This window comes from Oncorhynchus keta, chromosome 13, assembly GCF_023373465.1.
Source record: "Oncorhynchus keta strain PuntledgeMale-10-30-2019 chromosome 13, Oket_V2, whole genome shotgun sequence".
Lineage (NCBI taxonomy): Eukaryota > Metazoa > Chordata > Actinopteri > Salmoniformes > Salmonidae > Oncorhynchus > Oncorhynchus keta.
Window position 1 is genome coordinate 2,833,036 of NC_068433.1, and position 17,403 is coordinate 2,850,438.

Here is a 17,403-nt window from a genome sequence, read left to right on the forward strand (position 1 = left end):
CATGTGTGGAGAGGTAATGTGTTGAGAGTTAATGTGTGGAGAGGTAATGTGTAGAGAGGTAATGTGTTTGGGTAATAATCTGTGGAGAGGTAATGTGTGGAGAGGTAATGTGTTGAGAGGTAATGTGTGGAGAGGTAATGTGTGGAGAGATCATGTGTGGAGAGGTAATGTGTTGAGAGGTAATGTGTGGAGAGGTAATGTGTTGGGTAATAATCTGTGGAGAGGTAATGTGTTTGGGTAATAATCTGTGGAGAGGTAATGTGTGGAGAGGTCATGTGTGGAGAGATCAGGTGTGGAGAGGTAATGTGTGGAGAGGTAATGTGTGGAGAGATCATGTGTGGAGAGGTCATGTGTGGAGAGATCATGTGTGGAGAGGTAATGTGTGGAGAGATCATGTGTGGAGAGGTAATGTGTGGAGAGGTAATGTGTGGAGAGGTAATGTGTGGAGAGGTAATGTGTGGAGAGGTAATGTGTGGAGAGGTAATGTGTGGAGAGGTAATGTGTGGAGAGGTAATGTGTGGAGAGGTAATGTGTGGAGAGGTAATGTGTGGAGAGGTAATGTGTGGAGAGGTAATGTGTGGAGAGATCATGTGTGGAGAGGTAATGTGTGGAGAGATCATGTGTGGAGAGGTAATGTTTGGAATGGTAATGTGTGGAGAGGTAATGTGTGGAGAGGTAATGTGTGGAGAGGTAATGTGTGGAGAGGTAATGTGTGGAGAGGTAATGTGTGGAGAGGTAATGTGTGGAGAGGTAATGTGTGGAGAGGTAATGTGTGGAGAGGTAATGTGTGGAGAGGTAATGTGTGGAGAGGTATTTGTTCTAAGGGGGTTTTACTCAGTTTGGTGGAAGTACTTTGGAGTGCCTTCCGCCCCCCTCGGTAAATGTTTGTAGAGTGAGGGAGGGGTGTGAGAAAAAAGTCTGCATGGAGAGAGGGTTTTTGGGGAGAGAGAGAGAAGGGTCTGTAAAAGAGCGAAATATGAGGAGTGGGTTTGGGAAAGGGAGGCGGAGGTGGGTCTCAGAGGAGGGTCTCAGAGGAGGGTCTCAGAGGAGGGTCTCAGAGGAGGGTCCCGGTATATAAAGGGCCTCCAGCAGCCACAGTCCTGACAGACAGAGAGAAAGCGAACACTATGGCTACAACAACGGCAGGAGAAGAGCTGGATCCTGAGTCCAGCCCTGGACGGCAACGCCGACACCAAACAACACAGAAACGGCAACCTCTGATATATCTCTGTATCTCTCTCATGCTGGATCTCTGTTGTCCGTCTGTAGAAGGGACCAACTGGCACCATTACCACCATCGGCCCCGACCCCAGCCAGGGTCCATCATCCTGGGCAACAGAGGGCTGAAGGTCCCCCGGGGGAGTTGGGCCTACCTGGATCCTCTCTGTGACCTGGTGACCAGAGTCCTTCCAGGCGACTCCTGCTACGTCACGGTCTTCGACTATGACCGCGCTGTCATCCCGGGAACACTCATCCCAAAGAAGTTCCCGTGCGCGTTCGAGAAAGGCCAGGTGAAGTACATGCATTTCGGTTCAAAGGTCATTACCAGGGATACGGTGAGGTTACAGGTGAGGTATGACACGCAGACGGACACGCTGGTTATACCGCTGACCTTAGAGGTCGAGGCGACCGCGAACGGTCGAGAGGTCGTGACCACGAACACTCCGCTGATCGTGAGCGAGCTGGACGGGATCTCTAGCGCCATCAATGGTCAGAGCTTGGGGATTCCATTCAGCGGGTCCGGTTTCGGTTCCCACGGTTCCGCGTCGCGGTGTAAACTCACCTTGTTGATCGGAACGGGCGGTTTCCCCAGACATGGAACTCTTTTGAATTACGTCACCAACGGTCAACCGACGGACTGCCATGCTTTCGTCAACATGGGTGTTCGTTATAAACTCACCCCTTCCTCTGACTCACCTCATATCGACTACATCCCCATGCTAGCAGAGTTACTAGACCAACACGGGAGGGCCACGCAGCAGGAGTACTTCCTCATCACAGTCAGGTTTGCATTGTTTATGTTTTCTAACTTTGGGTACTATATAGAGGATAGGGTACTATGTAGAGAATAGGGTACTATGTAGAGAATAGGGTACTATATAGAGGATAGGGTACTATGTAGAGAATAGGGTACTATGTAGAGAATAGGGTACTATGTAGAGAATAGGGTACTATGTAGAGAATAGGGTACTATATAGAGAATAGGGTACTATGTAGAGAATAGGGTACTATATAGAGGATAGGGTACTATGTAGAGAATAGGGTACTATATTGAAAATAGGGTACTATGTAGAGAATATGACATTTTATAGAGAATATGGTGCTATGTAGAGAATAGGGTACAATATAGAGATTAGGGTACTATGTAGAGAATAGGGTACTATGTAGAGAACAGGGTGTTATGTAGAGAATAGGGTACAATGTAGAGAACAGGGTGTTGTGTAGAGAATAGGGTACTATGTAGAGAACAGGTTGTTATGTAGAGAATAGGGTACTATGTAGAGAATAGGGTATTACGTAGAGAACAGGATGTTATGTAGAGAACAGGGTGTTATGTAGAGAATAGGGTACTACGTAGAGAACAGGGTGTTATGTAGAGAATAGGGTACAATGTAGAGAACAGGGTGTTATGTAGAGAATAGGGTACTATGTAGAGAATAGGGTACTATATAGAGAATAGGGTACTATGTAGAGAATAGGGTACAATGTAGAGAACAGGGTGTTATGTAGAGAATAGGGTACTATGTAGAGAATAGGGTACTATATAGAGAATAGGGTACTATGTAGAGAATAGGGTACTACGTAGAGAGCAGGGTGTTATGTAGAGAATAGGGTACTATGTAGAGAACAGGGTACTATGTAGAGAATATGATATTTTATAGAGAATATGGTACTTTGTTAGAGAATAGGGTACTTTGTTAGAGAATAGGGTACTTTGGTAGAGAATAGGGTACATGGTAGAGAATAGGATACTATGTAGAGAATATGATATTTTATAGAGAATATGGTACTTTGTTAGAGAATAGGGTACTTTGTAGAGAATAAGGTACATGGTAGAGAATAGGATACTATGTAGAGAATATGATATTTTATAGAGAATATGGTACTTTGTTAGAGAATAGGGTACTTTGTAGAGAATAGGGTACATGGTAGAGAATAGGATACTATGTAGAGAATATGATATTTTATAGAGAATATGGTACTTTGTTAGAGAATAGGGTACTTTGTAGAGAACAGGGTGTTATGTAGAGAACAGGGTGTTATGTAGAGAATAGGGTACTACGTAGAGAACAGGGTGTTATATAGAGAATAGGGTACTTTGTAGAGAATAGGATATTTTATAGAGAATATGGTACTTTGTTAGAGAATAGGGTACTTTGTAGAGAATAGGGTACATGGTAGAGAATAGGATACTATGTAGAGAATATGATATTTTATAGAGAATATGGTACTTTGTTAGAGAATAGGGTACTTTGTAGAGAATAGGGTACAATATAGAGATTAGGGTACTATGTAGAGAACAGGGTGTTATGTAGAGAACAGGGTGTTATGTAGAGAATAGGGTACAATGTAGAGAACAGGGTGTTATGTAGAGAATAGGGTACTATGTAGAGAATAGGGTACTACGTAGAGAACAGGGTGTTATGTAGAGAATAGGGTACTATATAGAGAATAGGGTACTATGTAGAGAATAGGGTACTATGTAGAGAACAGGGTGTTATGTAGAGAATAGGGTACTATGTAGAGAATAGGGTACTATATAGAGAATAGGGTACTATGTAGAGAATAGGGTACTACGTAGAGAACAGGGTGTTATGTAGAGAATAGGGTACTATGTAGAGAACAGGGTATTATGTAGAGAATAGGGTACTACGTAGAGAACAGGGTGTTATGTAGTGAACATTGTGTTATGTAGAGAATATTATATTTTATAGAGAATATGGCACTTTGTTAGAGAATAGGGTACTTTGTAGAGAATAGGGTACATGGTAGAGAATAGGATACTATGTAGAGAATATGATATTTTATAGAGAATATGGTACTTTGTTAGAGAATAGGGTACTTTGGTAGAGAATAGGGTATATGGTAGAGAATAGGATACTATGTAGAGAATATGATATTTTATAGAGAATATGGTACTTTGTTAGAGAATAGGGTACTTTGTAGAGAATATGATATTTTATAGAGAATATGGTACTTTGTTAGAGAATAGGGTACTTTGTAGAGAACAGGGTGTTATGTAGAGAACAGGGTGTTATGTAGAGAATAGGGTACTATGTAGAGAACAGGGTGTTATGTAGAGAATAGGGTACTATGTAGAGAACAGGGTGTTATGTAGAGAATAGGGTACTATGTAGAGAATAGGGTACTATGTAGAGAATATTATATTTTATAGAGAATATGGTACTTTGTTAGAGAATAGGGTACTTTGTAGAGAATAGGGTACATGGTAGAGAATAGGATACTATGTAGAGAATATGATATTTTATAGAGAATATGGTACTTTGTTAGAGAATAGGGTACTATGTAGAGAATAGGGTACTATATAGAGAATAGGGTACTACGTAGAGAACAGGGTGTTATGTAGAGAACAGGGTGTTATATAGAGAACAGGGTGTTATGTAGAGAACAGGGTGTTATGTAGAGAACAGGGTGTTATGTAGAGAATAGGGTACTATGTAGAGAATAGGGTACTATATAGAGAACAGGGTGTTATGTAGAGAACAGGGAGTTATGTAGAGAATAGGGTACTAAGTAGAGAACAGGGTGTTATGTAGAGAACAGGGTGTTATGTAGAGAACAGGATGTTATGTAGAGAACAGGGTGTTATGTAGAGAACAGGGTGTTATGTAGAGAACAGGATGTTATGTAGAGAACAGGATGTTATGTAGAGAACAGGGTGTTATGTAGAGAACAGGGTGTTATGTAGAGAACAGGATGTTATGTAGAGAACAGGATGTTATGTAGAGAACAGGGTGTTATGTAGAGAACAGGATGTTATGTAGAGAACAGGGTGTTATGTAGAGAACAGGATGTTATGTAGAGAACAGGGTGTTATGTAGAGAACAGGATGTTATGTAGAGAACAGGATGTTATGTAGAGAACAGGGTGTTATGTAGAGAACAGGGTGTTATGTAGAGAACAGGATGTTATGTAGAGAACAGGGTGTTATGTAGAGAACAGGATGTTATGTAGAGAACAGGGTGTTATGTAGAGAACAGGGTGTTATGTAGAGAACAGGGTGTTATGTAGAGAACAGGATGTTATGTAGAGAACAGGGTGTTATGTAGAGAACAGGGTGTTATGTAGAGAACAGGGTGTTATGTAGAGAACAGGATGTTATGTAGAGAACAGGATGTTATGTAGAGAACAGGGTGTTATGTAGAGAATAGGGTACTACGTAGAGAACAGGGTGTTATGTAGAGAATAGGGTACACGTAGAGAACAGGGTGTTATGTAGAGAATAGGGTACTACGTAGAGAACAGGGTGTTATGTAGTGAACATTGTGTTATGTAGAGAATATTATATTTTATAGAGAATATGGCACTTTGTTAGAGAATAGGGTACTTTGTAGAGAATAGGGTACATGGTAGAGAATAGGATACTATGTAGAGAATATGATATTTTATAGAGAATATGGTACTTTGTTAGAGAATAGGGTACTTTGGTAGAGAATAGGGTATATGGTAGAGAATAGGATACTATGTAGAGAATATGATATTTTATAGAGAATATGGTACTTTGTTAGAGAATAGGGTACTTTGTAGAGAATATGATATTTTATAGAGAATATGGTACTTTGTTAGAGAATAGGGTACTTTGTAGAGAACAGGGTGTTATGTAGAGAACAGGGTGTTATGTAGAGAATAGGGTACTACGTAGAGAACAGGGTGTTATGTAGAGAATAGGGTACAATGTAGAGAACAGGGTGTTATGTAGAGAATAGGGTACTATATAGAGAATAGGGTACTATGTATAGAATATTATATTTTATAGAGAATATGGTACTTTGTTAGAGAATAGGGTACTTTGGTAGAGAATATGGTACATGGTAGAGAATAGGATACTATGTAGAGAATATTATATTTTATAGAGAATATGGTACTTTGTTAGAGAATATGGTACTATGTAGAGAATAGGGTACTATATAGAGAACAGGATGTTATGTAGAGAACAGGGTGTTATGTAGAGAACAGGGTGTTATGTAGAGAACAGGATGTTATGTAGAGAACAGGATGTTATGTAGAGAACAGGATGTTATGTAGAGAACAGGGTGTTATGTAGAGAACAGGATGTTATGTAGAGAACAGGATGTTATGTAGAGAACAGGGAGTTATGTAGAGAATAGGGTACTAAGTAGAGAACAGGGTGTTATGTAGAGAACAGGGTGTTATGTAGAGAACAGGATGTTATGTAGAGAACAGGGTGTTATGTAGAGAACAGGGTGTTATGTAGAGAACAGGATGTTATGTAGAGAACAGGATGTTATGTAGAGAACAGGGTGTTATGTAGAGAACAGGATGTTATGTAGAGAACAGGATGTTATGTAGAGAACAGGATGTTATGTAGAGAACAGGATGTTATGTAGAGAACAGGATGTTATGTAGAGAACAGGGTGTTATGTAGAGAACAGGATGTTATGTAGAGAACAGGGTGTTATGTAGAGAACAGGATGTTATGTAGAGAACAGGATGTTATGTAGAGAACAGGGTGTTATGTAGAGAACAGGATGTTATGTAGAGAACAGGATGTTATGTAGAGAACAGGGTGTTATGTAGAGAACAGGATGTTATGTAGAGAACAGGGTGTTATGTAGAGAACAGGGTGTTATGTAGAGAACAGGGTGTTATGTAGAGAACAGGATGTTATGTAGAGAACAGGATGTTATGTAGAGAACAGGGTGTTATGTAGAGAACAGGGTGTTATGTAGAGAACAGGATGTTATGTAGAGAACAGGATGTTATGTAGAGAACAGGATGTTATGTAGAGAACAGGGTGTTATGTAGAGAACAGGGTGTTATGTAGAGAACAGGATGTTATGTAGAGAACAGGATGTTATGTAGAGAACAGGATGTTATGTAGAGAACAGGGTGTTATGTAGAGAACAGGATGTTATGTAGAGAACAGGATGTTATGTAGAGAACAGGATGTTATGTAGAGAACAGGGTGTTATGTAGAGAACAGGGTGTTATGTAGAGAACAGGGTGTTATGTAGAGAACAGGGTGTTATGTAGAGAACAGGATGTAGAGAACAGGGTGTTATGTAGAGAACAGGATGTTATGTAGAGAACAGGGTGTTATGTAGAGAACAGGGTGTTATGTAGAAGAGAACAGGGTGTTATGTAGAGAACAGGATGTTATGTAGAGAACAGGATGTTATGTAGAGAACAGGTGTTACAGGGTGTTATGTAGAGAACAGGATGTTATGTAGAAACAGGATGTTATGTAGAGAACAGGATGTTATGTAGAGAACAGGATGTTATGTAGAGAAAAGGGTGTTATGTAGAGAACAGGGTGTTATGTAGAGAACAGGGTGTTATGTAGAGAACAGGGTGTTATGTAGAGAACAGGATGTTATGTAGAGAACAGGGTGTTATGTAGAGAACAGGGTGTTATGTAGAGAACAGGGTGTTATGTAGAGAACAGGATGTTATGTAGAGAACAGGATGTTATGTAGAGAACAGGATGTTATGTAGAGAACAGGATGTTATGTAGAGAACAGGATGTTATGTAGAGAACAGGGTGTTATGTAGAGAACAGGATGTTATGTAGAGAACAGGATGTTATGTAGAGAACGGTGTTATGTAGTGAACAGGGTGTTATGTAGAGAACAGGATGTTATGTAGAGAACAGGGTGTTATGTAGAGAACAGGGTGTTATGTAGAGAACAGGGTGTTATGTAGAGAACAGGGTGTTATGTAGAGAACAGGGTGTTATGTAGAGAACAGGGTGTTATGTAGAGAACAGGATGTTATGTAGAGAACAGGGTGTTATGTAGAGAACAGGGTGTTATGTAGAGAACAGGGTGTTATGTAGAGAACAGGGTGTTATGTAGAGAACAGGGTGTTATGTAGAGAACAGGGTGTTATGTAGAGAACAGGGTGTTATGTAGAGAACAGGATGTTATGTAGAGAACAGGGTGTTATGTAGAGAACAGGATGTTATGTAGAGAACAGGGTGTTATGTAGAGAACAGGGTGTTATGTAGAGAACAGGGTGTTATGTAGAGAATAGGGTGTTATGTAGAGAACAGGATGTTATGTAGAGAACAGGGTGTATGTAGAGAACAGGATGTTATGTAGAGAACAGGGTGTTATGTAGAGAACAGGGTGTTATGTAGAGAACAGGGTGTAGAGAACAGGGTGTTATGTAGAGAACAGGATGTTATGTAGAGAACAGGATGTTATGTAGAGAACAGGATGTTATGTAGAGAACAGGGTGTTATGTAGAGAACAGGATGTTATGTAGAGAACAGGGAGTTATGTAGAGAATAGGGTACTAAGTAGAGAACAGGGTGTTATGTAGAGAACAGGGTGTTATGTAGAGAACAGGGTGTTATGTAGAGAACAGGATGTTATGTAGAGAACAGGATGTTATGTAGAGAACAGGGTGTTATGTAGAGAACAGGATGTTATGTAGAGAACAGGATGTTATGTAGAGAACAGGGTGTTATGTAGAGAACAGGATGTTATGTAGAGAACAGGGTGTTATGTAGAGAACAGGATGTTATGTAGAGAACAGGATGTTATGTAGAGAACAGGATGTTATGTAGAGAACAGGGAGTTATGTAGAGAATAGGGTACTAAGTAGAGAACAGGGTGTTATGTAGAGAACAGGATGTTATGTAGAGAACAGGATGTTATGTAGAGAACAGGGTGTTATGTAGAGAACAGGGTGTTATGTAGAGAACGGGATGTTATGTAGAGAACAGGGTGTTATGTAGAGAACAGGATGTTATGTAGAGAACAGGATGTTATGTAGAGAACAGGGTGTTATGTAGAGAACAGGATGTTATGTAGAGAACAGGGTGTTATGTAGAGAACAGGATGTTATGTAGAGAACAGGGTGTTATGTAGAGAACAGGGTGTTATGTAGAGAACAGGGTGTTATGTAGAGAATAGGGTACTATGTAGAGAATAGGGTACTATATAGAGAACAGGGTGTTATGTAGAGAATAGGGTGTTATGTAGAGAATAGGGTGTTATGTAGAGAACAGGGTGTTATGTAGAGAACAGGGTGTTATGTAGAGAACAGGGTGTTATGTAGAGAACAGGGTGTTATGTAGAGAACAGGGTGTTATGTAGAGAACAGGATGTTATGTAGAGAACAGGATGTCCTTCTCACCCCCCCCTAAAAGATTTAGATGCACTATTGTAAAGTGGCTGTTCCACTGGATGTCTTAAGGTGTATGCACCAATTTGTAAGTCGCTCTGGATAAGAGCGTCTGCTAAATGACTTAAATGTAAATGTAATGTAAATGTTACGTAGAGAACAGGGTGTTATGTAGAGAACAGGGTGTTATGTAGAGAACAGGGTGTTATGTAGAGAATAGGGTAATACGTAGAGAACAGGGTGTTATGTAGAGAATAGGGTGTTATGTAGAGAACAGGGTGTTATGTAGAGAACGGGGTGTTATGTAGAGAACAGGGTGTTATGTAGAGAACAGGATGTTATGTAGAGAACAGGGTGTTATGTAGAGAACAGGGTGTTATGTAGAGAACAGGATGTTATGTAGAGAACAGTGTGTTATGTAGAGAACAGGATGTTATGTAGAGAATAGGGTACTACGTAGAGAACAGGGTGTTATGTAGAGAACAGGGTGTTATGTAGAGAACAGGGTGTTATGTAGAGAACAGGGTGTTATGTAGAGAACAGGGTGTTATGTAGAGAATAGGGTACTATGTAGAGAATAGGGTGTTATGTAGAGAACAGGGTGTTATGTAGAGAACAGGGTGTTATGTAGAGAACAGGGTGTTATGTAGAGAACAGGGTGTTATGTAGAGAACAGGGTGTTATGTAGAGAACAGGGTGTTATGTAGAGAACAGGGTGTTATGTAGAGAACAGGGTGTTATGTAGAGAACAGGATGTTATGTAGAGAACAGGGTGTTATGTAGAGAACAGGGTGTTATGTAGAGAACAGGGTGTTATGTAGAGAACAGGGTGTTATGTAGAGAACAGGATGTTATGTAGAGAACAGGGTGTTATGTAGAGAACAGGATGTTATGTAGAGAACAGGATGTTATGTAGAGAACAGGGTGTTATGTAGAGAACAGGGTGTTATGTAGAGAACAGGGTGTTATGTAGAGAACAGGGTGTTATGTAGAGAACAGGATGTTATGTAGAGAACAGGGTGTTATGTAGAGAACAGGGTGTTATGTAGAGAACAGGGTGTTATGTAGAGAACAGGATGTTATGTAGAGAACAGGATGTTATGTAGAGAACAGGATGTTATGTAGAGAACAGGGTGTTATGTAGAGAACAGGATGTTATGTAGAGAACAGGATGTTATGTAGAGAACAGGGTGTTATGTAGAGAATAGTCCAGTCCTTTGTCATTAGATGCCTCACTGTATGGTTTTGACCCACTGGGGTCACTTAGGGGGTCATCTCTGGGGTCATCTCTGGGGTCATCTCTGGGGTCATCTCTGGGTTCACTTAAATGCTTTTATACATGTGTTACCATAGGTGACCCTCTGGGGTCACTTCTGGGGTCATCTCTGGGGTCACTTCTGGGGTCATCTCTGGGGTCACTTCTGGGGTCATCTCTGGGGTCACTTCTGGGGTCATCTCTGGGGTCACTTCTGGGGTCATCTCTGGGGTCATCTTGTGTGATGTATGTGTGATGTATTCTATTCAGGATCCGAGAGGGTATCACCAACAGCCCTCCCAGACCCAGCTTTCTCACCATGTTGATGATGGAGGTACACCTATTATTGATTCATTGATTGACGGACGGATTGAGTGATTGATCGGTCTATTTATTTAGTCAGTGATTAACACCGACACCGTATCACAATCACCCAACAAAAAAAGACAACTTTACACGTGTAAAAAAAAATGACGCAACATGCTATTCTGATCAAAAATATTTATTTATGTCATTTAAAACAAAACGTTTATTCACTATACAGGTGGACCAGTTTGTGATGACGGCCATCACCAGTGACGTGTTGGCAGCGGAAGACGCAGAGTCCGCCTCTGATGACCTCATCTTCAACATCCTCACTCCGTTGGCTCCAGACCAAGGTGACATCATCAGCACGGACGACCAGAACCAGCCAATAGCGTCGTTCCGTCAGCGGGACGTCAAAGACCTGAAGATCGCCTACAGACCTCCAGCAGAGGCGAGTAAATTTGAGTATTTGTATATTGTGTTAATTTTCCCAATTATTAACATTATTTATGACGTATCTTTGGAGTGACCAAAGTATTTAAAACGTGTCAAATATAAATAAGGTTAGTAGGTAAGAACATAGTGTAAATAAAGTAATTGTTGCCCCAGGATTCTAGTCGTCCCTCTGAGAGGATCGTCCATGTAGAGATGGAGGTGGTGGATTCAGACGGGGTCGCTTCAGAACGCTTCTCCTTCATGATAATAGTCAAACCCATGAACACACTGGCTCCTGTAGTCACCATCAGTACTGGACAGGTACACACAACGCACGCACACACACTCACACACACACAACGCACACACACACACACCACTCACACACCACTCACACACCACTCACACACACACGCACGCACGCACACACACACACACACACGCGCACGCACGCGCACGCGCACACGCGCACGCACACACGCACACGCACACGCACACACACGCGCACGCACACACACGCGCACGCACGCACACACACGCACACACACACACACGCGCACGCACACGCACGCATGCACACACACACACACACTCACTCACTCACACACACACACACGCACCATCAAATTGTGTAATTGTCCGGAAAGTATTCAGACCCCTTGACTTTTTCCACGTTGTGTTACGTTAAAACCTTATTTTAAAACGGATGAAATAAATGAAAAATATTCAGCAATCAACACACCATAATGTATCAATGTATAAAACAATACCCCGTAATGTATCAATGTATAAAACAATACCCCATAATGTATCAATGTATAAAACAATACCCCATAATGTATCAATGTATAAAACAATACCCCATAATGTATCAATGTATAAAACAATACCCCATAATGTATCAATGTATAAAACAATACCCCGTAATGTATCAATGTATAAAACAATACCCCATAATGTATCAATGTATAAAACAATACCCCATAATGTATCAATGTATAAAACAATACCCCATAATGTATCAATGTATAAAACAATACCCCGTAATGTATCAATGTATAAAACAATACCCCATAATGTATCAATGTATAAAACAATACCCCATAATGTATCAATGTATAAAACAATACCCCGTAATGTATCAATGTATAAAACAATACCCCATAATGTATCAATGTATAAAACAATACCCCGTAATGTATAATATATGCCATTTAGCAGACGCTTTTATCCAAAGCGACTTACAGTCATGTGTGCATACATTCTACGTATGGGTGGTCCCGGGATCGAACCCACTACCCTGGCGTTACAAGCGCCATGCTCTACCAACTGAGCTACAGGATCAATGTATAAAACTATACCCCATAATGTATCAATGTATAAAACAATACCCCATAATGTATCAATGTATAAAACAATACCCCATAATGTATCAATGTATAAAAAAAAATACACATGAAATACCTTATTTACATAAGTATTCAGACCCTTTGCTATGAGACTCAAAATTGAGCTCAGGTTCATCCTGTTTTCATTGATCATATTTGAGATGTTTCTACAACTGAATTGGAGTCAGCCTGTGGTAAATTCAATTGATTGGACATGATTTGGAAAGGCACACACCTGTCTGTATAAGGTCACACAGTTGACACTGCATGTCAGAGCAAAAACCAAGACATGAGGTCGAAGGAATTGTCCGTAGAGCTCCGAGACAGGATTGTGTCGAGGCACAGATCTGGGGAAGGGTGACAAAACATTTCTGCAGCATTGAAGGTCCCCAAGAACACAGTGGCCTCCATCAAACAGAAGAAGTTTGGAACCACCAAGACTCTTCCTAGAGCTGGCCATGTGGCCAAACTGAGCAATCGGGGGAGAAGGGCCTTGGTCAGGGAGGTGGCCAAGACCCCGATGGTCACTCTGACAGAGCTCTAGAGTTCCTTTGTGGAGATGGTAGAACCTTCCAGAAGGACAACCATCTCTGCAGCACTCCACCAATCAGGTCTTTATGGTAGAGTGGCCAGACGGAAGCCACTCCTCAGTAAAAGGCACATGACAGCCAGCTTGGAGTTTGCCAAAAGCCACCTAAAGACTCTCAGACCATGAGAAACAAGATTCTCTGCTCTGATGAAACCAAGATTCAACTCTTTGGCCTGAATGCCAAGGGTCACGTCTGACGGAAACCTGGCACCCTCCCTACAGCCAAGACAACGCGGAGTGGCTTCGGGACAAGTCTCTGAATGTCCTTGAGTGGCCCAGCCAGAGCCCGGACTTGAGCCTGATCGAACATCTCTGGAGAGACCTGTGCATCAACGCTCCCCATTCAACCTGACAGAGCTTGAGAGGATCTGCAGAGAAGAATGGGAGAAACTCCCCAAATACAGGTGTGCCAAGCTTTTATAAATGAGCAAAAATATAACAATAAATGTTTTTGCTTTGTCATTATGTGGTATTGTGTTTAGATTGATGAGACAAAAAAACAAATGAATACATTTTTAGAATAAGGCTGTAATATCACAAAATGTGGAAAAAGTCAAGGGGTCTGAATACTTTCCAAAGGTCCATAATGTCTTATGAGGCCTCTGGCATTATCAACCTTTTGGTCTCTCGCTCTGTCCTTCCCAGATGCTGTTTAAGGGCCAGTCCAGACCGCTGTCGTCCAACCATAACCTCCGAATCAGCGACGAAGACAACCTGTCAGACGTCAGGATCACCGTCCTCCGAGGATGTAAACACGGCGTCCTGACAGTCCTTGGGTCGCCTCTCGGGTCACCGCGGCAACAGGAGTTCTTTACGCCGGCGCAACTCGACAGCGGATTGGTTGTCTACGAACACGACGGTTCCGAAACGTTCTCCGATAACATCCTGTTCCGCATGACGGACGGGCAAGTCCACGTCGACTTCCTGTTCCCAGTGACGATTGTCGCCATGGACGACGAGGCTCCGGTCATCAATGTCAACACCGGGTTGATCCTGTCGCGGAAGGAGACCAAGATGATATCATCGGTGGTTCTAAGTGCGACGGATGTTGATTCTGAAGTCTCGACAGTGAAGTTTGTCCTCGTGGCGCCGTTCTCGACCATCGGACAGGTGAGTTCCTTGATTCTTAATGTATTTTGCCTTCATTATTATATTTTGTCTGGAGCTTTGCGATTCTTCTTTTATGAAATGGATTGTATTATTATTAGGTGTTTCTCAGACAATCACACCCACCTGTGAACCTCACCGGATGGACATTCAACACCGCCGAGCGAGTCTACGAATGCGTCGTCACCGAATGGCTCCAACGAGACGTAACAGAGGGTAGGGTGTTCTACCAACACACCGGACCTCAACTCACCTCCACCTTCACTGACCAATTAGTGTTCCGTTGCCAGGACGACAACGTCCCTCCCAACCAATCAGGCGACAACATGTTCCTCGTCGGAATCCACCCGGTTGACGACCTCGCACCGGAACCCTTCCCCGGTTCCACTCTAGTCCTGACCGTCAACGAGTACCAACTCACTCCGATACAGAAGACATGTTTACATTTCACAGATCTAGACTCTGACGACAGAGACCTGAGGTATATTATCGTTATCCCACCCACTAACACAGACCAGAACGACCCAACACCACTGGGCCATATCGTTCTGACTGACAACCCTAATGTTGTTGTCACTGAGTTCACCCAGGCACAGGTCAACCACCTCAAAGTAGCCTATAAGCCACCAGATCTGGAGTTGGGAACCACACCTAGAGTGGTCCAGTTCACCTTTATTGTGAAAGATCCAGTAGGACACTCTGTAGATGGAGTCTTTACTATCAACCTGCAACCAGTGGACAACAAACCCCCAGTCACCAAAACTAGTGTCGACCTCGACGTCAATGTAAACCATACGTATGTGTTCCCTAAAGATGTGTTGGATGCTACAGATCAGGATACGAGTGCTGATAGTATCACGTTCATCGTGACCCAGGTTCCAAAGTTTGGCGTTCTGAGATGTGTTGGTGTAGATCTGTCCGTGTGGAACTATTTCACCCTGGCAGACATCAACAGGGGTGTGGTAGTGTACATTCACCGTGGTAACGGTCCAGGGAGTGATGTCGTAAAAGTGGACGTTAGCGATGGATACCACAAGGTTCCCGTGACGATCAGAATCAACGTCGTTACTCTGGCTGTCGTGGCAACGCCACCGACGGACCCTCCAACACCGCGTGAACTCCATATAATCATAGAGGTACACGAGAACGGACAGATTCAAATCACAGGAGACAAAGTCCAGGTCAGCGGCAGGATGCACGTTGATGACCTCACCTTTCTCATCGAACAACCTCCTCGCTTCGGGGTCGTCCAGGTGCAGGGCGTGCCCTCTGATAGGCTGACGCTGCGTGACATCATCGACGGACAGGTGACCTATGTCCACACCAGTGGCGAGGTCGGACCTGGGAAACACAACGACACCTTCACGCTCACCGTGATTGGTCCGTGGATCTCCGGGGGCAACAGAGTCATTCAGAAGGTCAAAGTGCAGGTGTCGATACTTCCTGTTGACAGCGTTCCACCCATAATCAGTGTCGGGGATCTGTTAAAGGTCACGGAAGGAGGGAAGAAAGTGGTAACAGTAGAGAACATCAGAGTAGAGGACTCTGACACTGACGTTGACGTTGTTCTCTGTACCATCCTGGTCCAGCCGACATTCGGATACTTAGAGATCACCTCAGCCAGTCCTGGCTCGGAGAAGTCCAGAGCGGGAATTGCTGTGACGGCGTTCCACTACCGAGACGTTCGACTCGGGAATGTCGTCTACGTTCAGAGTATACATAAAGGAACGGAACCCGTCGAGGATAGGACGACGCTCCAGTGTTCAGACGGTATTAACCAATCAGAGATGAGCATTTTGACCTTTGTGATCTTCCCAGACAACGATGAGGAGCCTCAGGTGTTCACGCGAGAGTTCGTGGTCATGGAAGGGATGAGCCTCGGGGTCGACGTTCCGATCCTCAATGTGGTCGACCTCGACGTTCCGGGCGATGTTTTGGAATTCGAGGTCGTGGTTCCTCCAAAACACGGGAAGATCGTCCAGCACCTGGCGACAGGGACCGTTATCGTTGTGACGTTCACCTTGGATCAGATCCGAACCGATTCCACCATCGTCTACGAACACGATGGTTCTGAGACGAGACACGACAACTTCTCGGTGAAAGTAACGGACGGGAAACACGTCGTAGAGAAGGAGGTCATCGTCACGGTGATACCGGTCGACGACGAGACCCCTCGCCTGGCGATCAACACTGGGCTGGAGGTGGAGTTCAGGGAATGGAAAGTCATCACCAATAAGATCCTCAAAGCCACCGATCTGGACTCAGAGGACGGGACTGTGATGTTTATCATCCGCAGGGATCCGGAGCAGGGCTGCCTGCAACGTCTGGTGTCTCCAACTTCATATCAAGGTTTACTGTCTTACCTTTTGTCCAAACAATTAAAATGTACGTACAATATATATATATATATATATATATATATTAGCAAAGTCAATTACAGTTATAATTGGAAGTGCAAATAACCTAAAACAGAAGCAATGTCAAGGTGTTCTGAAAGTAAAACATGTCAGAGTAGGAAGATTTACTCGACTGATTACTCTGCATTCCAAATGCTGTCCCCTATCTAGTGCACTACCCTTGACCATTTCAGACCCAGACCTATCCTAATCTAATCAAATCCTAAACCAAAACCTAACCTAACTAATCTAGTACCAGGGCCCATTTCAGACCCAGACCTATCCTAAACTAATCAAATCCTAAACCTAACCTAACTAATCTAGTACCAGGGCCCATTTCAGACCCAGACCTATCCTAATCTAATCAAATCCTAATCCTAACCTAACTAATCTAGTACCAGGGCCCATTTCAGACCCAGACCTATCCTAAACTAATCAAATCCTAAACCTAACCTAACTAATCTAGTACCAGGGCCCATTTCAGACCCAGACCTATCCTAATCTAATCAAATCCTAATCCTAACCTAACTAATCTAGTACCAGGGCCCATTTCAGACCCAGACCTATCCTAATCTAATCAAATCCTAAACCTAA

The 17,403-nt window shown here is 42.8% G+C and overlaps 1 protein-coding gene across 1 annotated transcript in view; it reads left to right on the forward strand.

The window, feature by feature from the left end:
* Positions 1-976: 976 nt before the first annotated feature.
* The window catches only part of LOC118378823 (FRAS1-related extracellular matrix protein 2-like), an 85,310-nt gene continuing 68,883 nt past the window's right edge, over positions 977-17,403 (forward strand). The window contains 7 exon segments of the mRNA XM_052460719.1: positions 977-1,070; positions 1,270-2,005; positions 10,859-10,922; positions 11,133-11,345; positions 11,504-11,650; positions 13,952-14,416; positions 14,515-16,735. Coding sequence (XP_052316679.1) covers positions 977-1,070; positions 1,270-2,005; positions 10,859-10,922; positions 11,133-11,345; positions 11,504-11,650; positions 13,952-14,416; positions 14,515-16,735 — 3,940 coding nt within the window.